The 25427-nt window shown below is 32.2% G+C and overlaps 6 protein-coding genes across 8 annotated transcripts; 5 read left to right on the top strand and 1 right to left on the bottom strand.

Moving 5' to 3' along the window:
• Nucleotides 1–382: 382 nt before the first annotated feature.
• LOC125866607 (uncharacterized) lies at nt 383–1634 on the bottom strand. The gene is made up of 3 exons (XM_049546888.1): nt 1271–1634; nt 864–1096; nt 383–759 (listed from the first exon to the last, which is right to left on the bottom strand). Exons 1-3 carry the CDS (start codon nt 1632–1634, stop codon nt 481–483), a joined length of 876 nt encoding a protein of 291 aa, XP_049402845.1. The 3' UTR covers nt 383–480.
• An 866-nt stretch (nt 1635–2500) lies between these two features.
• Nucleotides 2501–4606, top strand: LOC125868944 ((2Z,6Z)-farnesyl diphosphate synthase CPT6, chloroplastic-like). Its single transcript, XM_049549504.1, has 3 exons — nt 2501–2939; nt 3699–3757; nt 4303–4606. The coding sequence occupies exons 1-3, from the start codon at nt 2538–2540 to the stop codon at nt 4604–4606; spliced, it is 765 nt and encodes a 254-aa protein (XP_049405461.1). The 5' UTR covers nt 2501–2537.
• Nucleotides 4607–6355: 1749 nt separating this feature from the next.
• Nucleotides 6356–13781, top strand: LOC125866573 (disease resistance protein Roq1-like). Of its 3 annotated transcripts, none has more exons than XR_007446543.1 (6): nt 6356–6907; nt 8910–9984; nt 10106–10378; nt 10879–12330; nt 12407–13334; nt 13403–13781. XR_007446543.1 is itself a non-coding variant. In XM_049546844.1 (5 exons), exons 1-5 carry the CDS (start codon nt 6414–6416, stop codon nt 13235–13237), a joined length of 4125 nt encoding a protein of 1374 aa, XP_049402801.1. In that variant the 5' UTR covers nt 6356–6413; the 3' UTR covers nt 13238–13343. The 3 variants fall into 3 exon arrangements, 1 of the variants encoding a protein (XP_049402801.1); XR_007446544.1 differs by lacking the exon at nt 6356–6907 and adding an exon at nt 7327–7396; XM_049546844.1 differs by lacking the exon at nt 13403–13781 and having other exon boundaries at nt 12407–13343.
• A 6786-nt stretch (nt 13782–20567) lies between these two features.
• On the top strand, nt 20568–21244 carry LOC125868943 (inactive protein RESTRICTED TEV MOVEMENT 1-like). Its single transcript, XM_049549503.1, has 2 exons — nt 20568–20687; nt 20915–21244. The coding sequence occupies exons 1-2, from the start codon at nt 20568–20570 to the stop codon at nt 21242–21244; spliced, it is 450 nt and encodes a 149-aa protein (XP_049405460.1).
• Nucleotides 21245–22434: 1190 nt separating this feature from the next.
• On the top strand, nt 22435–23059 carry LOC125868942 (inactive protein RESTRICTED TEV MOVEMENT 1-like). The gene is made up of 2 exons (XM_049549502.1): nt 22435–22656; nt 22748–23059. Exons 1-2 carry the CDS (start codon nt 22435–22437, stop codon nt 23057–23059), a joined length of 534 nt encoding a protein of 177 aa, XP_049405459.1.
• A 1522-nt stretch (nt 23060–24581) lies between these two features.
• On the top strand, nt 24582–25213 carry LOC125868941 (inactive protein RESTRICTED TEV MOVEMENT 1-like). Its single transcript, XM_049549501.1, has 2 exons — nt 24582–24803; nt 24899–25213. Exons 1-2 carry the CDS (start codon nt 24582–24584, stop codon nt 25211–25213), a joined length of 537 nt encoding a protein of 178 aa, XP_049405458.1.
• Nucleotides 25214–25427: the final 214 nt, after the last annotated feature.

The following is a 25427-nucleotide window of genomic DNA, read 5'->3' as shown; positions in this document are numbered from 1 at the left end:
CCCTCTACCTTTTGATGTTAATATCATTTCAAGGGTAGCTACGTAGATGAAGATTCATATTACACTACCTTTTATTTATGATTCTATTGCAATTTTTTATTGCGAGACCAGCATGCATAGATAGGTGAAACTCTTCTAATTAACAGTGTGTATGTATTGGTGCAATCGTCAACTGTCTGATTTCTTTGACAGTCTAAAGAGAATCATATCAAAAAGTTCAGCTTATACAACAAACATTACACATTTGGCCAAAAAAATAATAATACACAATTTGAAGTATTTGGTCTACTATTATTGTATCTTCGTAGCCAAGCATAGGAAGGTAATTAGTATTACAAAAACGTTAAGGTGTACACTAAATAATCCTAATAAGTATTTAGTCTACTATTATTGTATCTTAAATTGAGGCCGCTATTCTAGAAAACCTTAATTCGGCTTTGGTTGAACTTGTCAAACTTAAATCATGAATTTGCCTTTGTTCTAGAGTGATGAGAAAATTGGGACACCTGTTAAGGTACCTCCGCTGTCAACAATGAAAATATTACCAGATACATATTCTGAAGAATCATGGATCAAATACTTAACGAGTGATGTTAATGCCGGATCTGTCATTCCAAGATATCTCAGAGGAACGGTTCGCAAAATAACATTATTGAACCCTTCCTTTTGCAGAAGGCTCTCTGTTATATGAGATTTGAAAACTCCTGGTGCTATTGAGTTCACTCTGATATTGTATACTCCCAATTCAAGTGCCATCATCTGCCATTTATTTGAATTACAGAGAATAAAATAATTCAACATTTCGATAATACATCAATGGTAGATGAAACCTTGCAGGTTTTAAGACAGTAGCTAGTACGTACCCTAGTGAGCATGTCAAGAGCCATCTTTGAAGAAGCGTAAGCAAGACCCCCGGGTACTAGTACTCTATTCAGACCAGAAACTGAAGAGATATTAATAACAGATCCTCCGCCCTGTTTGGCATCGCGCATGCGTCTAAAAACATATTTGGACAGCAACCATGCCCCTTTGAGATTCGTCTTGAAGGTATGTTCCCATTCCTCCTCTGCCAATTCTAGTGGAGAGCTAACACTACCTATATATGATGATGATACTGATAATGATACGTGATACTTTTTAGAAATTCAAATTGAGGACTTTTGTTTTACGTACCATGTTAAAGTGTGTGACATTTCATTTAAATTTTTACTTTTTTTTTTAGAGATCGTACTTTTCTTTACTTAAATATCTTTTAAATGTATGAAATTACCTCTAATGCCAGCATTGTTAATCAAGACATTGATACGTCCAAAGGCATCCCAAGCTCTTTGTACAGCGCCCTCAATGGTAGCACCATTGGACATGACATCAAGCTCAAGGGCAAATGCTCGCCGAATACCCTCTGAATTAATGTCGTTGCAGAGAGAGTCCAGCCTGTCAATACGACGAGCAGCAGCAATTATGCTGCAACCGGCTTTGGCCAAGTCGAGACAGAACTCTAGCCCTATCCCGGAGGATGCCCCTGTCACCATCACTACTTTCCCGCTCAGGTCCTTCCATGGCTCCATTTTACTTGAGGTATGTATGAGAGCAAAGTATAATGTGATAATGTGGGGAGTTAAATAGAAAAACATATACGTTATATAACATTGTGGTATAGAAGATTGAAAGCCAGTTATTGTTTTGTGAAAGAGCTGAGTAGTGTACCCATTAATAAGGGACCAGATCTAAGTTGGCCAACCTAACTAGCATTTGTGAAAATGGCCAAACGGCAACTCTAGTGATACTTTTCAACCTATCTTTAGTTTAAGACCACAAGATTCAAGAAATTTTTTTATTTTTTAAAACTTGTATCAACTCAAGATCAGACAAACAAATTGAAACAGAGTGTGTACTTATTAATTGTGCACTAATGTATTTCTTTTTTTTGCTTCTAAAAGTTTGTTGATTGGTCCACATTTGGTTTTATGCATTAATTAGAGGTTTTTCCTTTCTAGAGTCTAAGAGAACTTCACTAACTCAATTTACTTCTTGTATGCAGTTAGGTATTAAATTAATGTACTTCACGAATCAATTAATGTGGCATTTCCACTAAGATCTCTTTGTTAGTTGTGGGAAAGAATTTCTCATCGGTTTCTTTTTGAGCACATATTGAGAGAGAAGCGTCTAACCAACTTCTTCTCAAAATCAGTTCTGTCAGCTATGATATATAATCATTAGATAATGTGATTGGTAAATAAGGATTTATTTTTTTAGCAGGATGTATAATGTATCGCCAATTATCAATATGATGATTCCACAAAGAGAAAGTATATAATACATAAATTCAGACAAAAGAAATATATTGAGAGAAAAGATTATTTACTAGTAGTATACATGCAAGTTGTCTTAAACAATTAAGACTGTTATTAGCATGCATAAAAGGGTGTGAATCTCAAAAACTGTACTAAAATATTAAAAAAATATGAGCATGTGTTCTATAACATGTACACACAGCTTGCAATAATTGAATCCTTCCCAAAACACATTGCACCACCATGTGCTCCTTTCTATCCAAATATCTCAGATCCAAAACTTCCACTCTGCCACTGCAGCTCCGCTGCCTCCAAGGAGGAGGGGGAGGAGTTGCGGGAGACTTCAACTCTCCGATTTTACATAAAAATCTGATGATGCCCTTACGCCAATTTTGTAAGCTTCCAATCGGAGTATCGAAAGAGGAACTATTGAGAGAAGGGTTGCAGCCTGAGCTGATGCCGAAACACGTAGCTATTATACCGGATGGTAACCGGAGATGGGCTAAGGAGAGGGGTTTGTCACCGGAAAAAGGTCATGAAGCTGGAAAAAAAGTGCTCGGAGATTTGTGTCGTTATTGTTCAAAATGGGGAGTCAAAGTTCTTTCTGCTTATGCTTTTTCTACTGAGAATTGGTCAAGGCCCAAGGTAAGTCCGAGTTTTAGATGTTTTAATACTTTATATGTCGTTATATGCTCAGGGGCGTCTCAATAAGATCAGTAACTTTAACAGGAGGCTTTATTTTCTGCTCAATATTTTTTTTAGATTCGAGCTTCAGAATGAAAAAAAAAATCTTACTATGGAGCACTTTCCTCTTTTATCAGTCTTGTGTGTCTCAAAATAGAATTAATCGGGAAATTCAATACTAGGGAATAGAGGATGAAAATAAATTGATCCCCCAAAAGTTTTGAGGCCTAAAGCCCTCGCTGTAGTGGCTTGACCCTCTGGCCTGCCCTGTTAATATGCTTCCCGATGCATTGACATTAAACCAGCTCACATCTCCCACGCTCTCACCACATGTCCTGATTTTTGTGAACTTCTCGTTCCATGAGACCTCAGGTCTCGCTATTTCCATTTTCTAGGTCACGTGTTAACCTCGTTAGAAAGCGGAGTTCAACTGGAATAAACTCCCTCCAAGCAATAACATGCTCTAGTGCAGGTTGGTAAAAAAATGGTGCTAAAATGAATAGCTCCACCCTGTTTTCTGTTTTTTTTTTTTTAATTCTTCGTGTCTTTTAAGATTAGTTGGCCATCTGAGTTGTGACCATTATATATATTTTAAAGTTATGTTGCACTGGCAATATAAATAAATTAAAATGTTACCTTAAAGCCCTTTTATGTCAATGGTCAAGTGCAGTCTAAAAATTCAGATTCTCTCATACATTTTCTATATATATATTTGGGCAGGCTGAAGTAACTTTCTTGATGACGAGCTACTTTGAAAGGCTTACCGAGGAATTCATGAGGTAATATTATTTAACTGAAAACTCTTTAATTACTTCTTTTTAAAATCGTTATGTCCGGATAAGCGTGCATGCACCTTAACTAATTAATTTCATGGGAGTAGATACGGGATAACTCTGTTCAACAAGGCAACTGTTACAACTTATAAATAATGTTCAAACTGTTATAGAACATGTTAAATTTCCAATCCTATTGCATCCAACTTCACAAGAACTGGCTTGTGAATGAAACCCGACATGTTTTTAATTGAAAAGATCGACACTAATACCAATAAAATTTTCTATTATATGGGACTTTCCAGTGTCGGAGCTACAGTATTGAGTACAGGTTCAAACCATCCAATATTCACTTTTTGCTGCATTTTGATTAGGAAATTCATTAAATATATATAAATATTTGATTACGAACCCAGTAGTTAATACAAACCATGAACTCTGTGGCAAGTTCAAAACTCACACACTTTGATCCATTATTATTCACTTGGTTCCCTTTCGATTTTTATTTTTTTTAGAAATAGTCTCTTGTACTAATTTCAATATATTTTTAGGTATGGGATGAAAATGTCCTTTATTGGAGACAGGTCTAACCTTCCAAATTCTTTGAAAGAAATGTTAAGATTAGCTGAGGAAAGCACAAAGGACAACACAGGGCTTCATTTTGTGGCAGCACTTAACTATGGTGGAAGATATGACATAACACAAGCAACTAAAAAGATTGCTAGTAAAGTTAAAGATGGAGTTATTCAATTAGAGGATATTAATGACAAGTTAATTGATGAAGAATTAGAGACTAATAAGATTTTGGAATATCCTAATCCTGATTTACTCATCAGGACAAGTGGAGAGTGTTAAACTGATCGATTGAAGAAGAAAGCAAGCAGAGAAAATATTTGTGGAAAACCTTTCTGAATATTTCATTTACTGTATATGTACAAGTGGTAGTTTATATAGACTCACCAATTAGTGAGCTAAGATGCCAGCTAAGATTCTAACTAACTTTAATTCGTAACTAACTTGCACTGCTGCGTAACTAACTTGCACTGCTGCTAATTAATCAACTAACTACACTAACTACTTAATTAACTGATTATATGAAGAGAAGACTTTCAAGGTGTTGTTGTACATTTCATCAGTTCCTCAACAGAGAGTTGAGAATTAGCAACTACATGTTGTGGCAATTGGCTTATAGTGAACTCTACTTTGTGGATAAATTGTTTCCTCAATTGGATGAAGATGATTTTGTAGAAGCTTTACGTTCGTTTCAGCAAAGGCAAAGACGTTATGGTGGGCACAAAATTTAATGGAAGACCGGAATATAATTATTCTTTCGGGATATATTGACCCTACTTATGAAATCACATTGAGTATGTTATTGTTGTTGACAACAATATAGTATCATATGTGTGGGGGGTTTTGTTTTAAATTTAAGGGGGATTAGAATTTAATGTTTATTATTGATGTTTTTATATATATATCCTATGGAATAGAAGTTGTCAGTATTTGCTAGCTTCTTTATGTTGTGATGGATTTTAAATTTGATAGTGTTGAACATTGAACGTTGTGATAGTGTCCAAGAGAAAATAAAAGGTAATTAAGGGTTTTGTTTGTCAGACAGACATGTTGATGCTGCACACGACGCAAACTTCGCACTACACAGGAAAAAAATCTTATAGGTTTCCAATTTAAAAAAAGGGACAAGTGGGTTACTTTTACTTTTTCTCTACTTTTTTATTTTTAATATTAATAAAAGGACTAAACTAATATCTTTCGTAGTGTGAAGTTGTCGAATGACTATAGAAGTTGTCCCTATAACTATGACAGTTCTTGGACTAAAGTGTAAAAGTTAAAAGTTAGGGATATTGAGAAAATATATTTTAACCTAATTAATACTATTTATTACTTCTACCCAATTTTTAACACTTGAAGGACTTCTACCTAATTGACTAACTAGTTTGTCACTTTTAATAGACCTTCTTGAGAACATCAAATAGAAATATATATATATATATATATACTCCATTCGTTCTTTTTTATATGTCATCTCTTTTTATAAATAATTGATCCATAATAATTGTCATTTCATAAAATCAATGCATAAATTACCATATGATTCATTTTCATTGGTTAAATTAATTAATCAAAATTAAGTAATTCATTTTCATTGATTGAAAACTTGAGTTCCAAAAAAATTAAATAAGGGTAGAATAGTAAATTTACTTAGTTTCTTAATGCAAGTGACACAATTATGGAAATGCACATACAAAAATATTTACGCTAAACAAAATGAAAATTTTATTTTTAAGAATGATCAACTAAAGCTTGCAAAGAATACGTAAAAAAAAATAATAATAAGATGGAGGGTATTTTTGTAAACAAATAACTTATTTTTAAAAATTATACAATCAATATAAGTTTGAATATGACAAACCAAACAAACAATAAAAACTAATTTGAGAGTATATTTTGTATTCAAACCAAACGGTGGTCGGTGTATATATTTGATCATTTGATAAGAAGCTCCCTAAAAGTCGTAGTGACAGTCACAGGACGGCAGAAGACTAAGAAAAGTGATGAAAGGTAAGTCTTTATTAAGCATTATGTGAGACTTTTCTCACCATAAATCTGAAAATTTCCTGTTAGGTTTTAGCATTCTTTACCAATGTCTTATGCTTCAGTCGATATGTCTTCGTGTACAAAAGATTGTAAATATGATGTATTTTTGAGTTTTAGAGGTGAAGATACACGCAAAACCTTTGTGAGTCATCTCTATGATGCTCTGCACAGAAAAGGAATTCATGTTTTCAAGGATGATGAACGACTGGAAACTGGAAAATCAATTTCTGATGAACTTTTAAAAGCCATAGAACAGTCCAGAATTGCGATTGTCATATTCTCCAAAAGCTATGCATCCTCAACATGGTGTTTAAAGGAGCTTGCACACATCATAAAATGCCGAAATGAATTGGACCAGAATGTGATTCCAATTTTTTATGATGTGAGTCCATCAGATGTACGCCATCAAAACTCGCCATTCGCGGAGGCATTTTCCCAACACGGGGAAGAATTTAAAGATGATGCGGAAAAGATTAAAAATTGGAAGGATGCATTTGTGATTGCTGGAAATATAGCAGGGCATGATCTGAAAAGTTATAAGTAATTCTCTTTCTTTTTTGCTTTCTCTTTTTTACAAGAGAAAAAAACCAAATCGTTAGCTATATCTCCAAACAATTATCTTACCTAAAAAGACGCTATGATCTAAGAAAGCAAAAACATTTGATAGTTAGTTTGCTTAATAAATAATATATTAATGGACACTTCATATTAGTATTGCTCTTGTCCTTCAATTTCTGTTACTATCTATTGTTTCTTGTACCTCAATTATCTGTTATTTTTGTTGTTTCTTGTATTTCATTACTTCTTTTCGCAACTGTTTTTCGTTGAGACGAGGGTCTACACTCAATAAGGTGTATGTACCCTCTACCCTCTCCAGACCCCACTTTGTGGGACTACACTCAGTATACGTCAACATATTAATGGACAGACGTTGAGAATGTGCTTTTTCAATGATGCAGGGGTAATATGACGGTAATGATTAAATGATAGAAAGTGAACAATCTTGTATCTTAAGCTCTTCTTGATTAGGTATACTCAGGGGCGGACCCACAGTGGTTCAAGTGGGTTCAATTGAACCCACTTCATCGAAATTTTTTGTATTTTACATATATAAATTAATGGTAAGTTCGTTGATATAACTAAAATGAACCCACTCTTTACACAATGAATGGCGTGGATCAGTGGTGAATGGGTTCATTTTCGTGCCATGAACCCAAGTTCGAACCTCAGTTAAGGCATAACTTTTTATTCTTTTTTGTATTTTCTTGATACTTTTCCTTTTTAAAATTAACTAACAAATGTAGACTATTATAGATCTAGACTTCTAGTTCATGTGAATTTCTTGATACTTTTCCTTTTTAAAATTAACTAATAAATGTAGACTACTATAGATCTAGACTTCTAGTTCATGTGAAATAACAACAGTAATATTCTAAATTTATTAATTAAGTTTTTTTTTTTTTTTTATGATTGTATTTGTAAAATTGTCAATAATTTAGACAATAAGTTCATAGTTTTAAATATTCTCTTAGATCCATATTATTTTATCATTTTCTTTTTTACATGCATATTAAGAAATCATTAAGAAGAAAATAATTTTACTAATTCACCCATTAAAAACTTCTTGCGAATTTTACAAATAAATGTGAACACTTTCAAAAAGAATTAATTACAAGGATAATATATGAAAATTTTGATTAATGCTTTATTGATTTAGTAAGGTGGACAACTAATTTTAGTAAAATAAACATTTATTATGAAACGGATGAGTAGTACTTAGTTTTATTTTTTGAAGTATACAAAATTATGTATTTATTTTCCTTTTTACTTGGTATACACGAAAGTTAGGATAGTGCATTTTTATTTATTTATTATTTTACTAATTTTTATTTATTTATGGTTTTCAAAATTGTTATAGTTTTAGTCTTATATATATGAGCAATAGTAGCTTGTTAAATTGAAATATGTGGAAAATTTTCTTGTAAGTAGGATAAAAGTTTAATAGAGTATATTTTTTGTTAGGAATATCATCTCAAAATAACTTGTTAAGGATATAATTAAAAAAAACTGATAATTATTATTATTGATTGTTGCCATGATTATTTGTAACTTGAATCCACTCAAACAAAATTTTAGGTCCGCCACTGGGTATACTGGCAAAGCCTTCTAATTGTCATCCTTGTAATTAAGATATAGTCATTCTTTAGCCTGATTTAGGAGGATGTCTGGGCGTATTGATTCTCTTATGCTTCTGATCAATAGCTATCTTATTTCATTTTCCATTTGTTTTGCAAAATTTTGAAGTTTGTTATGTAAAATTAGGAGTCAGGAATAATTGGAAAATATTTTCTAATTCATCTATATAAGGCTTATAAACATTTGTATTTATTTAGACTTTTTGAATCTAAAATAGTTTAAATCATAAAAAAAAGGGTTGGTCTAAACTACCTTGTGGCAGCCTTATATGTTATCTGTTTTAGGAATAGTCTTTGACACTTTTTTAGAAATTTACCAATGAGATACTTTTTATTGTACTATGTAGGGATGAGGCTGATTGTATCAAAAAACTAATTGATGATATATTTCATAAGTCGCTTCAAGGTATTTTACACTTTCCGGAAAACTTAGTGGGTATGAAATCTCAAATTGAGGAAGTAATCTCATTATTAGATCTGGAATCAAATGATGTTTGTTTTATTGGGATTTGGGGGATGGGTGGCATCGGCAAAACAGAAATTGCAAGTTTTCTACATCAGAGACTCCGTCATCAATTTGAAGCTGACTGTTTTCTTGGTGATGTTGGAACATTGTATCAGAAAAATGGACTGACATGGCTAGAACAAGTAGTCATCTCCAAGCTCTTGAGGGAAAAGATGACTCTAACTAGTAAACATGAAGGGATGGATATTATAAAGAGTATGCTTCATCGGAAGAAAGTTTTGTTCATTCTCGATAATGTAAACCATCAAGAACAATTGGAATGTTTAGTTGGTCGAGCAGAGTGGTTTGGTAGGGGTAGCAGAGTTATTTTAACAGCAAGAGACAAGCACCTGTTAATTAGTCATATTGGGGATAACGTGTATGAAGTCCAACTGTTACCTGAGAATGAAGCTCTTGAATTGTTCAGTAGGCATGCTTTTAGAGAAAAATCACCAAAGAAGGGTTTTATGGAACTTTCAAGACAAGTGGTGGAGTATGCTGGTGGACTCCCTTTAGCTCTTAAAGTTTTGGGCTCTTCTTTTTATAAACGAGACAGAGAGCAATGGAGAGACAGAATTGATCGACTGAAGAAAATCCCTCACAGCGATATTTTGGGAAAACTTCGGATTAGTTTTGATGGACTAGACAAAGAGGAGAAGAGAATGTTTCTAGATATTGCCTGCTTGTACAATCATGAATCAAGAGATTATGTGGAACGAGTATTTAAGAGTTGTGGCATCCACTTGATAGGAATAGATCATCTTGTTGAAAAATCTCTCTTATCCATCGATAGATATCCTAGAATTCTGATGCATAATATGATTAGAAAAATGGGTGAAAATGTCGCAAGGGAAGAGTATGCCAACAACAGAATATGGCTTCCCGAGGAGGTTCGTGACCTTTTTGCAGGAAAGATGGTAAGGAATATTTTAACATAATCAATATTTTCATAAGCTCTTAAGAGTATTGTTTGTTCCTTCTAGATTTTTCCGCTCTTTCTATTCCTTAACAAATACTTATATGTTTCATTCTTTATAGAAAGTAGAGAAAGTTGAAAGCATGCGAACTTCAGAGTACCAATATTTTAAAGATGAGGTGTTCAAGAAGATGCAAAGCTTGCAGGTACTCAAAATTGATAAGAAATATAGTCTTGTCAATCATAGCACTATCACTTATCTTCCCTCTAGCTTGCGGTGGATTGATTGGGAGAACTATCGTTCAAGTTCATTGCCAGAGAATTTCAAACCATTAGATCTCGTTGGGCTTTCTTTAGTAGCTGGTAGTCTTGTCAAACTTTGGCCAATATCAAAGGTATGATCGTACTATCTCCCTCTCTCCAACTCATCAAAATCTATTTTTCCCAATTCCTAGTTTAAACTGCATAAATTATTCACATTACAACTGAAATGCTACAAAAAGCAAATTTTAGTCCATATACATTACTAACATCAAAATATAGAAATATTTTCTGTAACCTATCAATCTGTTAATCACTCACCAGAAAACTTAAAATAGTCCAGTAGACTAATCTTATCAAAAAGAGTTACAATTATCCTTAAAATCAGGTTCTAGTTTCCTTTTGGTGTAATTTTCAGGTACTTACGTGTTTAGAGGATTGGACCTCTTTAGTTGAGAATCATATTTGACGAGCATTTTGATAAAGCAAAACAATTCCTAATAAGTATTATATAATCTTAAATGTATTTCCCATCAGTTCTGGAACAATTTTCTCTTTCATTCCCTCTTTATTTTGTTCATATGATATTTCAGAGAAACATTATGTTTTATTTTCCGTTCTTGTACAAAAACAGAAATTGAGCAACTTGAAGTATTTGGATCTAAGCGACAACCTTGGGTTAACAAAAACCCCTAATTTTGGTGATATTCCAAACTTGGAGACACTAATTTTAAAGTGGTGTAAGAATTTGGAAGAAGTTCATCCATCTCTTGGACATTGCAGAATGCTCACTATTCTACATTTAAAGGGTTGTGGCAAACTCAAGAAGCTCCCAAAATTTGTTTCCATGGAATCTCTTGAGACTCTGAACCTTGGAGAATGCACAAGTTTAGAAAAGTTTCCAAAGATCTGTGGAGATATGCGGAACTTATCAAAACTCTATGTAGGATCCCCTTGGATAAGAAGCTTGCCCCTGGCTCTCTGTGGCTTAAGCTATTTGAATTTGAAAGATTGTATAGATCTTGAATGTATTCCAAACACTATTCAAAATCTTGAATCTCTCTGGATTTCAGGTTGCAATACAATTGCAACACTGCCGAACAGCCTCTTTAAATCAGAGAAATTAGAGAAACTTGTAATAGCACATTGTTCTAGATTGGCAGAGCTCCCCATCTCTCTTGGAGCTCATAAGAAGCTTCTTCGATTAGACTTGCTCGGATGTGAAAACCTAAAGAAGCTTCCAAACTCCATTCAGATGGAATCCCTTGTAGATCTTCATATACTTAATTGCCCAAAATTAGATACATTTTCAGAAATTAATGGAGATATGTATAGCTTATCAGAATTGTCCCTACAATCTGCTAGGATTACAGAACTGCCTTCATCAATCGGGAATCTAAGTGCACTCAAATTGCTCTCTCTGGTAGGTTGTGAACATCTTGCAAGTCTACCAAAAAGCCTCTGTAATTTGAATAACCTTCGATGGCTTCGTCTCCGCGGCTGCAACATACTAGAGAACCTTCCAGAAAACATTGGTGATCTGCAAGAGTTGGAGGAACTAGATGCAAGAGAAACTGCAATCTCCCAACTGCCTCTCTCCACCACGAAGCTGGGAAAACTGAACACATTAAAATTCTCACATAAACATTCCTCAAGTTTCGTCTTGTATCAAGTGTCAGGCTTATCCTCCTTGACACGGCTTCATCTCAGTAATTGCAACATATTGGGTGGACTTCCCGAGGATCTTGGATCTTTGCACTCTTTGGAATACTTGATTGTTAAGAAAAACAATATTTCTTGTTTACCTAAAAGCATCAAGAAGCTCTTATGCCTCAAATACCTGAACGTGCAATTTTGTGAGAGTCTTAATGAACTACCAAGAGAGCTACCCCCTAATTTAGAGTTGCTATATGCAGATTATCATTTAGCCTTGAAGAGCATAAGAGACCTACTAATTAATTGTTTTAAATTGAACCTGATCTTGACATCATGGTGTGGTCATGAAAAATCTCGATGCGGAACTATCTCAACTAACCAAGTTGATGTGTTGAAGTGCGTACAGCATTTTCTCAGGGCATGCATCCAGGTTTTTACCTCACCTTCACATATATGTATGTTGATCCTTGTCAATTGATTTATACTTATAATGATTTCTGTTGCAGTGCCACTTCCACCAAAGGACATATTTTTGCATTTCTTTTCCTGAAGGCAGAGTTCCAGAGTCATTTGGTTATCAATTTATAAATCAAAGTAGGATCTCAATTAACCTGAACCCATCTTGGTATACCGACAAATTCATGGGTTTTTCGATATGTTGCTATTCTAATGGATGGAAAGCTGGTGTAGAAGCTACTTTGATCTGCATATCTGACCCCGAAAGAAAACATTCCTTGAAGTGTGACATTGACCACCATCGGCTCAATAGTCTTGCTCCTTCTGTCATCTTTTTCTACATACCATTTAAAACATGGTGGCTTGCATCTGACAATAAAGTAGGGAAGAGCCCACTTGATTATTGCCTATTTGAGGTATGTACAATGTCAAGGAGGAAAGCATATTGGGGAGTTCGCCTGGAGTATGAGAATAAAGTTAGGAGATGGAGAAGGAAGCACCTAGCAATGCGAAGTTCCAAGCTCTTTGAAGTTCCGCAAAAAGATAATGCAATGATGACTGAAATTGGCTGCTCTGTGGTATTTGAACAACTAGAGCCGTCATCCATTTCTAGTCACTTGCAAGAGTCTATTGACCATAACTTCACTACAGAAAGGGGACTTCATTTTGGGTTTGAAAATAAAGCTCTAGTGCTGAATCAAGCAACAAAGGCAGTTCAAAGCGAACATGAATCTCAGAATGTTGAGTTGATTAGAATTTGTGATAGCCCATTTAGGAAAATGGTTGGTGCTTCAAGAAAGAGAAAGAGAAAGGAGAAACAAAAAGAGAAAAACAACCTCAAATCAATCAAAACTTTTCTGGTCAACAACAGGGACAAATAAAACTAGGTGCTCTCATTGTGACAACTAGCATGATTTTGATTGGATCATGAGGAACTTCTTTGCTAGCAAAAAGGGTCACTCAAAGAAGATAGTCACTGTTGGGCTTGAGAATTCTCGTAATCTTATGTATTTTTTTATTCTTAGTTTCATTTTTCTTGGATGTAGAAGCATCTATTCAATTTGATTTTCAGAGCAGAGAGAAGATATTGTGGAGCAATTACTCAACATCAAATCCGGGTGCTAGAAGCTATGCAAGTTTGTTGCTCCTCTAATTCTTCATTTTCTTTCTTGATTCTTTCGGCCTCTGCTTCTATGTCTCTTTCATTCTCAGGTTACAGACCATTTTTACTTTATCAATTTTTTCCCTTTAAAATTTTATAGTAGTAGGTGAAGTGGATATCATTCAAAAGATCTTGGGCAAAACCTTAGAAAACGATACTACCATTTGTATGGAATATACTATTTTAGATAAATATGTGTTTTTTAATGTTGGTGCTACGTGTCTCAGGGTATATTTGATCAGATGAAGAAAAGGGAACTTTTCTTTCTTTATATTCCATGTTGGATATATTTCTTGTTGAAACGTCCTTTTCATTTTTGGATCAATTTGCATTACCTACTTTATATGTATGATATGCTGCAAGTGTTAATTATGAAAGCCGCTGCATTGGATAGGTAAATCTATGTGCATACTGTGTGGATTAGGATGCAGTCTTCAATTGTATTTGCTTATATATAGGTGTTTTGTGTGTTTGAGTTATTTTTATTTTTTGCCAAATTGCAAGTGAATTGTCATGTCACGGTATTGGGAAGTATATATAATGTTACAGTATTTTACTCGTTCACCTCCGTTTTGTTACAAAGTTCATCAGATAAAAGATCAACAAAAGATGGAAGGATGCAATAAGCTTTATGATAAAAGAAATGGAATTTGGTCTAACTCAACCTCAAAAACTAGCTAGTTCAAGAGGTGAGGATTGTCCTAGACTATATAAAGAGACAAACTTTATTTTATTTTCTTGCTAGCTGAGGCAAGTTTGAGTGTCTGTTTATGTATTATGCCTATATTAAAAGAGAACTTTTGAATTCAGAATGACTTCCACCAAAGGGATAATATCAGTATCTTTCCCCGAAGTCAGAATTCCAGAGTCATTTGTATATCAGTTTACTAATCAAAGAAGGATCTCAATTAATCTGAATCCATCTGGGTATACTGATAAATTCATGGGTTTCTTGATTTGTTGTTATTCTATTGGCGAGGATACTAGATGTATTCGCTACATTGATCTGCAAATCTTACCCTGAAAGAAACCATTCCTTGTGGTGTTCCGGTTATTCATTTGTGTACAATGATCTTGTCATGAATTGCACCTACGTACCATTTAAAACATAGTGACACGCTTCTGGCAATAGAGAAGGAAGAACCCAAATGTTTATTGTGTATTTGAGGCATCCAAAAGGACAGAGAAGGAAATATATGCTGGAGAATTTGAGCAACTAGAGCCATCACGTCCTTCCAGCTCACATGCATCTGTTTAACATAACACGTGGCAACAGAAACGGAACTTCTTTTGGGGTATAAAAATAAAGTTCCAAGAGATGAATCAAGCAACAAAATCTCAAATTTGGAGCTTGTGATGGCCCATCAAGTAAATGGGCAATGCTTCAAGAACGAGGAAGAGAAAGACCACAACAAATGGTCCAACTCTTTCTAGATCAACAGCAGGGACCAATGAAACTAGATGATTTCATTGCACCAACTAGCATATGACTGAAAGAACAAAATCAAGGTTAGGCCTGAAAATATCTCAAGAATTCTCGTGTTTGTATGCTTTTTTACCTTCAGTTTCGTGTTTCTTGAATGTAGAAGCATCTATCCAATAGGATATTTAAAATAACGAAGATGTAATGGAGCAATTAATCAACATCAGCGCCATGCAAGGAACTATGCAAGTAAGCCTCAGTTTCCTTGAGACGATGCTTATTGGAATATTGGTTACACCATTAGGTACCCCTTCTTTTTTGAAACATTGATATATATATCTATGCTTTTTGTAAGGAATGATTGCCGAATAAGACGAAATGATTTTGATATATATTTTTCTATGTGTTTGATTCTCACTGAGCCAGTTTGACCTGAAAAATGTGCAAATGTTCAAAGCAAGCAGAGGCTGGTTCAGTTGAAATTTCTTAGTGTATTACTTATGTGAAATATTATGTTGGAATTATTTGTTTTGTTCTGGAACAACCAAATGAACTCCTCTTTTAATCAATCTTGATAACAAAACTACGGTTTAAGCGGTGACAATTGAGAGGTTATCACTAAATATTTCTAGTCCCAGGAACAAGGTCAAAGGGCAAGGCAAGCCATATGCTCATTTGACTCCTCATGGTCCAAACATCTTATTGGGGGAATGGGGCAACACTCATGAAACACTTCCCCTTACCTACCCGGCCTTATGTAGTTCTCCAATAAAAAGAAATATTTTAAAATATGAGCAGGCATTCTATAACATGTACACGCAGCTTTCAATACTAATTACTCTACTTTGAATCTTTCCCAAAACACATTGCAGCACCATGTGCTCCTTACTACCCAAAACTTCCACTCTGCCACTGCAGCTCCGCTGCCTCCTCCTCCAAGGAGTCATGGGAGACTTCAATTCTCTGGCTTTACATAAAGATCTGATGATGCCCTTATCGATTTTGTAAGCTTCCAATAGGAGTATCGAGAGAGGAGCTATTGAGAGAAGGGTTGCAGCTGGAGCTGATGCCGAAACACGTAGCTATTATACCGGACGGCAACAGGAGATGGACCAAGGAGAGGGGTTTGTCACGGTAAATCTGGTGATGACATGTTCTAGTGCAGATTGTTAAAAAAACTAATAGCTGCACCCTATTTTCTGTTATTTTAATTCATCATGTCTTTTAAGATTAGTTAGCCATGTGACTTGTGACCATTATATATGATTTTAGCCTATATTGTAACTTATTCTGTCGTTGATTCTGCTTCCCTTATATGTTACATAGATAAACATGAACTGTTTTTTTAAAAAAAAAAAAAAGTTATCTTGCACTGCCAATATAAAGAAATTAAAAATTCACCATAAAAACCTTATATGTTAATGGTCAAGTGCAATTTAAAATTTTCAGATTCTCTCACACATTTTCTATATGTATATAGGCAGCCAGAAGTAACTTTCTTGATGATGAGCTACTTTGAAAGGCTTATTGAGGAATTCATGAGGTACTACTTTTTAACTGAAAACTCTTTAATTACTTCTGGTATGTCCGGTTCAACTTACACATACCTTAAACCAATTTCATTGAATATATACAAGATAATTCACTATAATAGATACGAAATGACTCTGTTCACCAAGGCTTTAACTGTTACAAATAATGTTCACAACAACTGACTTGTGAATGAATCCCATCTTTTTTTAATCGAAAAAGACTCTAATACCATTAAAATCTTTTCTTATACGGTATATAATAGTAATTAATACAGGTTTGGAAAAACTTAATACTTTTTGTTTAAACAATGTATTTATATTAGGAAATTCATTAAATATGTATTAAGATTTAATTATGAACCAAGTAACTAGTGCGAGCTATGGGTTTGGTGGCTAGTTCAGAACTCATACACTTCAAAGTTCAAATCATGGCTCTGTCTCAACAACTTTTTTTGTTTTACTTATCAATGCAATGATCATGAATTTACGTTTCTTTTGCTTCTTTCTTATCCTGATTTCAATATTAATAGGTTTGGGATGAAAATGTCCATTATTGGGGACAGGTCTAACCTTCCAAATTCTCTGAAAGAAATGTTAAAATTACCTGTGGACAGTGGAAACCACAAAGGACAACACAGGGCTTCATTTTGTGGCAGCACTTAATTATGGTGGAAGACATGACATATGACAAGCAACTAAAAAGATTGCTAGTAAAGTTAAAGATGGAGTTATTCAATTAGAGGATATTAATGACAAGTTAATTGATCAAGAATTAGAGACATATTATTTACTCATCAGAACAAGTGGAGAGTTGAGAATTAGCAACTACATGTTGTGGCAGTGGCAATTGGCTTATAGTGAATTCTACTTTGTGGATAAATTGTTTCCTCAATTGGATGAAGATGATTTCGTGGCTGCTTTACGTTTGTTTCAGCAAAGGCAAAGACGTTATGGTGGACACAAAATTTAATGGAAGAACTGCAATATAGTTAGTCTTTGTGTACGATATCATTTCTTAGACTTCACCTGTGAGATTACACCGAGTGACAGCAATATAGTAATATTATGTGCGGAGGTTTAGTGGATTAAAAAGAATGTTTGTTATCCTATGGGATAAAACTAGTTAGTATTTGCTAGCTTCTTTATGATGTGTAGCAGCCTAAATATTCAACCATTCTCTAATATTCTCTACAATTAATTGAGAAATAAAGGTTCAAATTTGACGTTGGACATTGTGATCAGTGTTTTAAAAGGTGGGGGCATGAGACGAGACGTTTTATGTCGTATGGGGCTAGACGTAAGTCTTATGATCTACGGGGCATAGTCTCATGTATATTCAACTTTATAATTTTATTACTAAGAAAATAAGCGAAAGTAAAACTTTCAATTATTTTACAAATAAACTTTAATAAATAACCTATAATATATAGAAAAATAATTATTATGATTTTTATTTGAGAAATGTATTAATAAACAATAATGAAGAAAAAGAGTATTGCAATTAATATCATTACACTAATAATAAAAAATATAATTTAAAATAAAAAAAGTTCAAAAACCAAAAACCAAAAAAAAAGCCCGTGTACTTGCGCCCTAAAAACGTTTTTGAAAACACTTGTTGTGATAGTGCCAAAGAGAAAGTAAAAAGGTTGAATTGGAAGTTGAAACAATATGTAGCAATGGTTGAAGTTGAAAGGGGTAGTTCAAGAAAATGTCTAGAGACGTTACTTGGAAGTTGAAAACATGCACCTTAATTAGTCTCACTCTAATCTATATATACAATTCATTCATGCCACAAATTAACAACCACGAGTTGAATCATATTTCACTAATTTTTTTTTAGATATATTTATACTTTTAAAAAATTATTAATTTATAATATAAATGGAACCATATATTTATATAGAAATATTATCTTAAAAAAGGTTATTAATTAACTGAGTATTAATTTAGTGAGATTTGCATATGGCTTTTTTTGTTTCCAACGATAAACACGCAATTCAGTCACTTCAATTCCTCTTCGTTAAGAATGGAAACTTTGTTTTATCAAACAGACATGGTGATGCTGCACACGATGAAAACTTTGCTACAGTAAGTAGTAGTGCAATTCATCTCCTATTTATCCTTTTGTAGGAACGTACACTAATAATAATATTTTGATTATTAATGAAGGTTGTGTTGGATTATCAATCGGAGTTTCTTACAATTGGATAAGTGGTTTTCATGATTTAGAACCGAATAATAAGTGGATGTATTTGAGATCAATAACATTTGGCACAAACAAGGGTACTTATGGACCCTATGGCATGAAGACCGCTGTTAATTTGAAACTGAAAGAGTTCAACTTTCAAATAGGAGATGACCGTTCTTTTGGTGGATTTCACGGCACCAAACATGGTAATTACATTGAGAGTGTTGGTCTTTATCTCAACACTATCACATCATCCATGATCAACACACACAAAAAGTCCTCTCAAGTGAAGGTGAAAGATGAAGAACAAATATTTGATAATTTGACATCCTCTTGGTTTTGTTTTTAATGTTAGGGATAATTGTAGTTTTAATTCTAAGTTTAATTTGGTCATTATGATATGTTTATTACATACAAAATATATGTTATATTGAACTATTTCTCTAAACCACGTCATATCATTAAGTAACAATACAAATCTAACTTAACTTATAGATTATATTGTTTTCCACAAATGCATGTGACTTCTAAACTTGTTCGTTTTATATATATATACTCCCTCTGTCCCAATTTATATGACTTACTTTCCTTTTTAGTCAATCCCAAAAAGAATGACACATTTCTATTTTAAGTAACAATTTAGCTATAAAATGTCTATTTTACCCTTAATGAAATAATTTACAACCACGCAAATTTCTATCATTCATTTTGGACCACAAGTTTTAAAAGTCTTCCTTCCTTTCTTAAATTTCGTGCTGAGTCAAAGTACATCATATAAAATGGGACAGAGGGAGTATATATATATATATATATATATATTACAATTTTCTAACTAAAGTTGACTTCTAAACTTGATCTACAACAAGTATTTTTTCTAGACATTATACTTAAAACATTTGACGATCAAACTATGAACTATATATTAGTTTAAAATTTTCTTCAACATAGTCCAAAAATGTTTTTTTTTTTACAATAATTTCATAAATATGCATGCAAAGTATAGCAAAGGTATGAGTCTATAAAACAATCTTAAGAGAGAAGAATCAAGTGAGGAACAAAATTGTATGACAATCGAATCACGAAAAAATCTTGAGAGAAAAGAATCAAAGGAGGATCAGAATTGTACCCGCACTATTTATCAATAAAATATATATTTTATATATATTTTTTATTTGTGATTGCAATTTATTAACCATCACTTTAAAATTTGTTTGCAAATAATTATATATGTTTATTGGTGATATTTTAGTTGTTTTTGTCTCCATAATCAAAAGTCAAACTAAATATTTACTTCTTGTAGCCCAAGTTTAGTAGTTGCCCTGCAAAGGTAAAAGACTCTCATAATTATATATATTACAATCTCCTAATTAAGAAAATAATCTTCTAAAATTAGATTATTATTTGCTTTTACTGTTTTGCAAAGTACTAAAAAAATATTTAATAGTTTTAATTATAGTGTTTGTCTAATTAATTGTTTTTGAAATCACTGGTTAATCTCTTTTTAACATATTACGTATTATACTATTTTGTCCTAAACAAAATAGTCTAATGTATATGTATATGGACAATACAATATATATTTATACTGCACTAGAAAATAACAATTGCAGTTAAAATAACGAATTACATTTGTTTGACGTAATGAAGTAATTAAATTTGTACTTCAAATTCTTAATTAAATTAGGTCTTCTTTTTTCCCCTTATTTTTAGCTCTTCCATCTATATATAAAAGAAAAAAAGAAAGAGAATCTTACACATGAAATATTTCCTCTTTAATATAGTTTTTGTATTGAATAAGGTCTTTAATTTCCCCCCTTTTTTATGCTAAAACTTTTGTTTTACATGTCTTTCTTTATAAATATAGACATATAACTTGTTTATGTTAAAATTAATTTTATTAAGAATGGATATGGATATGGATATGGATATGATCAAAGTAGGGCCAATGGGAGGAAAAACAACAGGAGGAAGTGTTTGGGATGAAAAAGGTAAAGGTGAAATTGCCAAGATTTTTGTTACAATGGTACTCAAACATATTTTGTTTTATCACTTCAATTCCTCTTTGTTGATCACAATGGACAATTTATTTTGTCTGATAGACATGGTGCTCAGTACAATTATGGCTACACTACAACCTTCTATACTATAAGTATATATATATATATATATATATATATATATATACTTTGGATCCAATGCTCAAACTTCAGATTTCATTATAATTGATTTGTATTTATATTTGTGTTGAAGGTTGTTTTGGATTATCCATCGGAATTTCTTATCGAAATAAAAGGTACCTATTACTCGAATGGTTTGAGATCGATAACATTTGTGACTAACAAAGATACGTATGGGCCATATGGCAGCGCAAGGCCCATGACAGTCGACGGAGTGATTGATATTCAAATAGGAAATGATCGTTCTTTTGGTGGATTTCACGGTCTCAAGCAAAAAACTCGCATTGAGAGTAGTGGGCTCTATTTGAAGCCCATTACACCCTCCATGATCAAGCCCACTCCACTCACAAGGCCCAAAGGAAGAAGACCAATTAATCCTCAATTTTGTTCAATTACAATTTAATCTTTGTTTTTTTTTTTTTCATGATTGATATTTGATATTCATATGATCGATATATATTAAAGGTATTTGGTTAAGTTTATTACTTGACAATTATGTAAGGTGGTGTGTTTTTAACACTTATCTCAAATATCTATAACAATCAATAGATACAATGTTATATATCCATAAACGTCTATAAACTAACTAACTATAATATTACCTCACTTAATTATGACATTGGATTCAATAGATGGTAAAATTCAAGGTTTATTCGGTAAATGTTTATGTATATAATTAAAATAGATATTATATTATACTTCAACTTACTTACATAAAATAAACGATACTTTGAGAATATGCAAATTAGTGACAAGTTTGTAAATTACCAAAACTGCTCAACTGTCTACCTGAAACGTAGGGATAATTTTGTAAATTACATATCCAATTTCAACCCAACCCGCATATTTGACACCTCTAGTTGCAGAATTTTTAGTTCAACCAATTTACTCATTTATAGCTTTTTTGCTATGTTCTCATCATTTATCGAATTTAGTGTTAAAGAAGAAATATTTCATATTACGTAAATATATTTTGTATTCATATTTTAGTTATTCCGTCTTCTATCTTACATAAAAATATTTTTAATTTTTTAAATGTCATCGAAAATATTTTGTTTTATATAGTTCAAAATATATTATTATTATTATTATTATTATTTAAGAAAACCTTATTTACATAAGTAAATTATTACTATAAAAAAAATACTAAATAGGTACTACTTAATAAGTAATCCGTTAATTATTTTATTTCTCCATCTTTTTATGTGTAAATCACTTTTTATTTCTAATGTTAATGCTAGATCATTAATATTATTGTACTAGAAAAGAACATATGTCATTGAATTTAAAAAATTAAAAGTGCCACGAATAAGACTCGTTCAAATTTTCTTCGTGCCACATAAATTGGGACAAAGAGAATAACATATTATTTAAAAATTATGTTAATTTTATAAGTCACAATAATTAACCATTTAATGTTTTTAGAAAATATATATTAAAGAATTGAGTAACTCTCCAAATTTCCACATAAATTACAACAAAATAAGTAATATTTATTGGGCCTGTAATAGCACGGACTCACGTATCTAGTATATATATATATATATATACACTTTAAAGACTTGATGGATTATTATTGACAAAGAAACAATAATGAATAAGCAAATTGATATGATAAAATATGGTGTAAAGAAGGAAGGGACTGTTTGGGATGAAAAGGGAAAAAGTGAAATAGCAAAGATTTTTATTTACAGCGGTGCTGAGTCCTATTTTGTTAATTCACTTCAATTCTTGTTCGTTGTGGATGGCCAATTTGTTTTGTCTCGATTACATGGTGCTGACTACAACTATTCTTGGAATACAAACTTTAGTACAGTAAGTTTATATATATATTTTATACGTACGTATACTTTAATTTGTTACAAAACTTTTGTTCTGATGATCGTTTATGTTATATATATTGAAGATTGTGTTGGATTATCCATCTAAATTTCTTACTGGGATACAAGGTACGTATTATTCTAATGGGTTGAGATCGATAAAATTTATGACGAACAAAGGTGTTTATGGACCCTATGGGAGTGATAAGATCCATCCAAAAGTCCAATTCGAAGAGTTCATTGTTCATCTCGGAGATGATCGTTCTTTTGGTGGATTTCATGGCACCAAAAGAAAGACGCATATTGAGAGTATTGGAATCTATATGAAGCCTGTCACATCCTCCATGATAACAAATTCTTCAGTATTGACAAAGTCCAAAAGACCAAAAAGAAAATAATATATTAATTGAATTCAAACATATATACTTTTATTATGTTTTGTTACAATTTTGATGTTATATTTATGGATTGATATTATTTTTTTTATATAAGATTACATCATTTGGTACTGCTTTGGTTAATGTTATTATGTGAGAGTCATTGATGATATTTTAGTTGTTTTTGTATGCATAGTCAAAAGTCAAACTAAATAGACACAATTCTTGTAGCCCAATGTTTAGGAGATTGTTTGTACTTATATATTATAGGGAAAAAGGATAAATATATTTTTGAACTATCGTAAATGGTATGTAAATACTCTCCGTCATATTTTTGGGATATTATTGATGCCTCTGTCGTCTAAAACTAGAGAATATATATCATTTATACTAACGAACATACACGTGTCATAATCTCATCCACCAATATGACATTTATTAAATATCGGATCGACGGATAAGATTGTGCCACGTGTTCCTATTTAGTTTTCCGTTAGAGTGAAGAGCATATATGTTATGTTCTAGTTTTTAGATGGCAGGGACCATTTAAGATAGTTCGAGGGTTTATTTGTCATTTTTCCCTATATTATATAGGTGTTGCCTAGCAAAGGTAAAAGACACTCATAATTATATTACAATCCCTATATAATTATAATTGTAATTACGTGACAATTATATAACTTCTTTAACATTATATAAGAAACAATAGGGGTAATATTACTATTTTATCCTTTGACTTTATTAAATTTAATGTTTTAAGAAATGTGTTGATGCTAATAGCAAGGGTAAAATAGACACAAAAGGTAAATTATCTCTTAATTTTTTAAACTGGATAGGTATTGTTGGACAACTATTTTTAGTAGAACAACTTTCACATATAGCAAACATAAAAATTATATTTGTATGTTATAGCTATAGTTTGCATAATTGCGCTGGAGCGTTTGATTTGTATAATTCGCTAGATACATCCAATTTTATACAAATTATTCAGTTTTGTATAAATTCATTTATACATTGTAATTTGTATAATAAGATCTGTATTTGTATAATTATAAGTGTATAAGACGAAAATATATGGATTTGTATTTGATATACATTTTTCTCTCGCTTTATACAAACACAAACGCATTTTATACATTTGTATACCGAATGGGTAATTGTATACCGAAAATGGCTAATTGTATACCGAATCAGATGGCAAAAAAATGGGATGTTTGTTGCGAATTACAAATAAAATAAACTATGCCTATAGGATTTAATTTGAATTAATAGTTTGTTATTTCATATAATTTTTTCTTTTAATATAGTGAACAACTATTGTTGGACGGAGGAGACTGCATTAAAAAACATCTATTTTTAGAAAATATTGTATTCATAAATCAGGACACACAAATCATAACTAGACATGAATTAAATAAATATATAAATAACAAACCCTAAACAACTTAGAATTTCTACCCAACTTTAAATTATTGTTCCAAGACACACTCTATATATATACACGTTAAAGACTTGATGGATTATTATTAACAAAGAAACAATAATGAATAAGCAAATTGATATGATAAAATATGGTGTAAAGAAGGAAGGGCCTGTTTGGGATGAAAAGGGAAAAAGTGAAATAGCAAAGATTTTTATTTACAGCGGTGCTGAGTCCTATTTTGTTAATTCACTTCAATTCTTGTTCGTTGAGGATGGTCAATTTATTTTGTCTCAATTACATGGTGCTGACTACAACTATTCTTTGAATACAAACTTTAGTACAGTAAGTTTTTATATATATATGTATATATTTTATAGCATGCTTTAATTTGTTATAAACCTTTTGTTCTGATGATTGTTTTTTTATATATATTAAAGGTTGTGTTGGATTATCCATCTGAATTTCTTACTGGAATACAAGGTACGTTTTATCGTACTGGGTTGAGATCGATAAAATTTGTGACAAACAAAAATGTTTATGGACCCTATGGCAGCGATAAGATCGATCCGAAATTCCAATACAAAGAGTTCAATGTTCATCTAGGAGATGATCGTTCTTTTGGTGGATTTCATGGCACCAAAAGTGAGAGTCATATTGAGAGCATTGGAATCTATATGAAGCCTGTCACATCCTCTATGATAACAAATTCTTCAGACAAAGTCCAAAAGTCCAAAAAGAAAACAAGATATTAATTGAATTCAACATAAATACTTTTATTATGTTTTGTTACAATATATTTTAATGTTATATTTATGGATTGATATTATTATTTTTATATAAGATTACATCATTTGGTACTGCTTTGGTTAATGTTATTATGTGACAGTCATTGATGATATTTTAGTAGGTAATTGTTTTTGTCTGCATAATCAAAAGTCAAACAAAATAGATACTTCTTGTAGCCCA

Source organism: Solanum stenotomum, chromosome 6 (assembly GCF_019186545.1).
Source record: "Solanum stenotomum isolate F172 chromosome 6, ASM1918654v1, whole genome shotgun sequence".
NCBI lineage: Eukaryota > Viridiplantae > Streptophyta > Magnoliopsida > Solanales > Solanaceae > Solanum > Solanum stenotomum.
This window is presented reverse-complemented; position numbering and strand designations above follow the sequence as displayed.

Bases quoted from the DNA above. Each gene is read 5' to 3' on its own strand.
- LOC125866607 (XM_049546888.1), bottom strand. From the start codon at position 1,634: ATGTTTTTCTATTTAACTCCCCACATTATCACATTATACTTTGCTCTC. The intron at 1,097-1,270 runs GTAATTTCATAC...CATCATATATAG, and splicing joins TAACAATGCTGGCATTAGAG to GTAGTGTTAGCTCTCCACTA. The intron at 760-863 runs GTACGTACTAGC...AATAAATGGCAG, and splicing joins CTCTTGACATGCTCACTAGG to ATGATGGCACTTGAATTGGG.
- LOC125868944 (XM_049549504.1), top strand. From the start codon at position 2,538: ATGTGCTCCTTTCTATCCAAATATCTCAGATCCAAAACTTCCACTCTG. The intron at 2,940-3,698 runs GTAAGTCCGAGT...ATATTTGGGCAG, and splicing joins AGAATTGGTCAAGGCCCAAG to GCTGAAGTAACTTTCTTGAT. The intron at 3,758-4,302 runs GTAATATTATTT...ATATATTTTTAG, and splicing joins CTTACCGAGGAATTCATGAG to GTATGGGATGAAAATGTCCT.
- LOC125866573 (XM_049546844.1), top strand. From the start codon at position 6,414: ATGTCTTATGCTTCAGTCGATATGTCTTCGTGTACAAAAGATTGTAAA. The intron at 6,908-8,909 runs GTAATTCTCTTT...TGTACTATGTAG, and splicing joins CATGATCTGAAAAGTTATAA to GGATGAGGCTGATTGTATCA. The intron at 9,985-10,105 runs GTAAGGAATATT...CATTCTTTATAG, and splicing joins ACCTTTTTGCAGGAAAGATG to AAAGTAGAGAAAGTTGAAAG.
- LOC125868943 (XM_049549503.1), top strand. From the start codon at position 20,568: ATGGATATGGATATGGATATGGATATGATCAAAGTAGGGCCAATGGGA. The intron at 20,688-20,914 runs GTACTCAAACAT...TTTGTGTTGAAG, and splicing joins CCAAGATTTTTGTTACAATG to GTTGTTTTGGATTATCCATC.
- LOC125868942 (XM_049549502.1), top strand. From the start codon at position 22,435: ATGAATAAGCAAATTGATATGATAAAATATGGTGTAAAGAAGGAAGGG. The intron at 22,657-22,747 runs GTAAGTTTATAT...TATATATTGAAG, and splicing joins GGAATACAAACTTTAGTACA to ATTGTGTTGGATTATCCATC.
- LOC125868941 (XM_049549501.1), top strand. From the start codon at position 24,582: ATGAATAAGCAAATTGATATGATAAAATATGGTGTAAAGAAGGAAGGG. The intron at 24,804-24,898 runs GTAAGTTTTTAT...TATATATTAAAG, and splicing joins TGAATACAAACTTTAGTACA to GTTGTGTTGGATTATCCATC.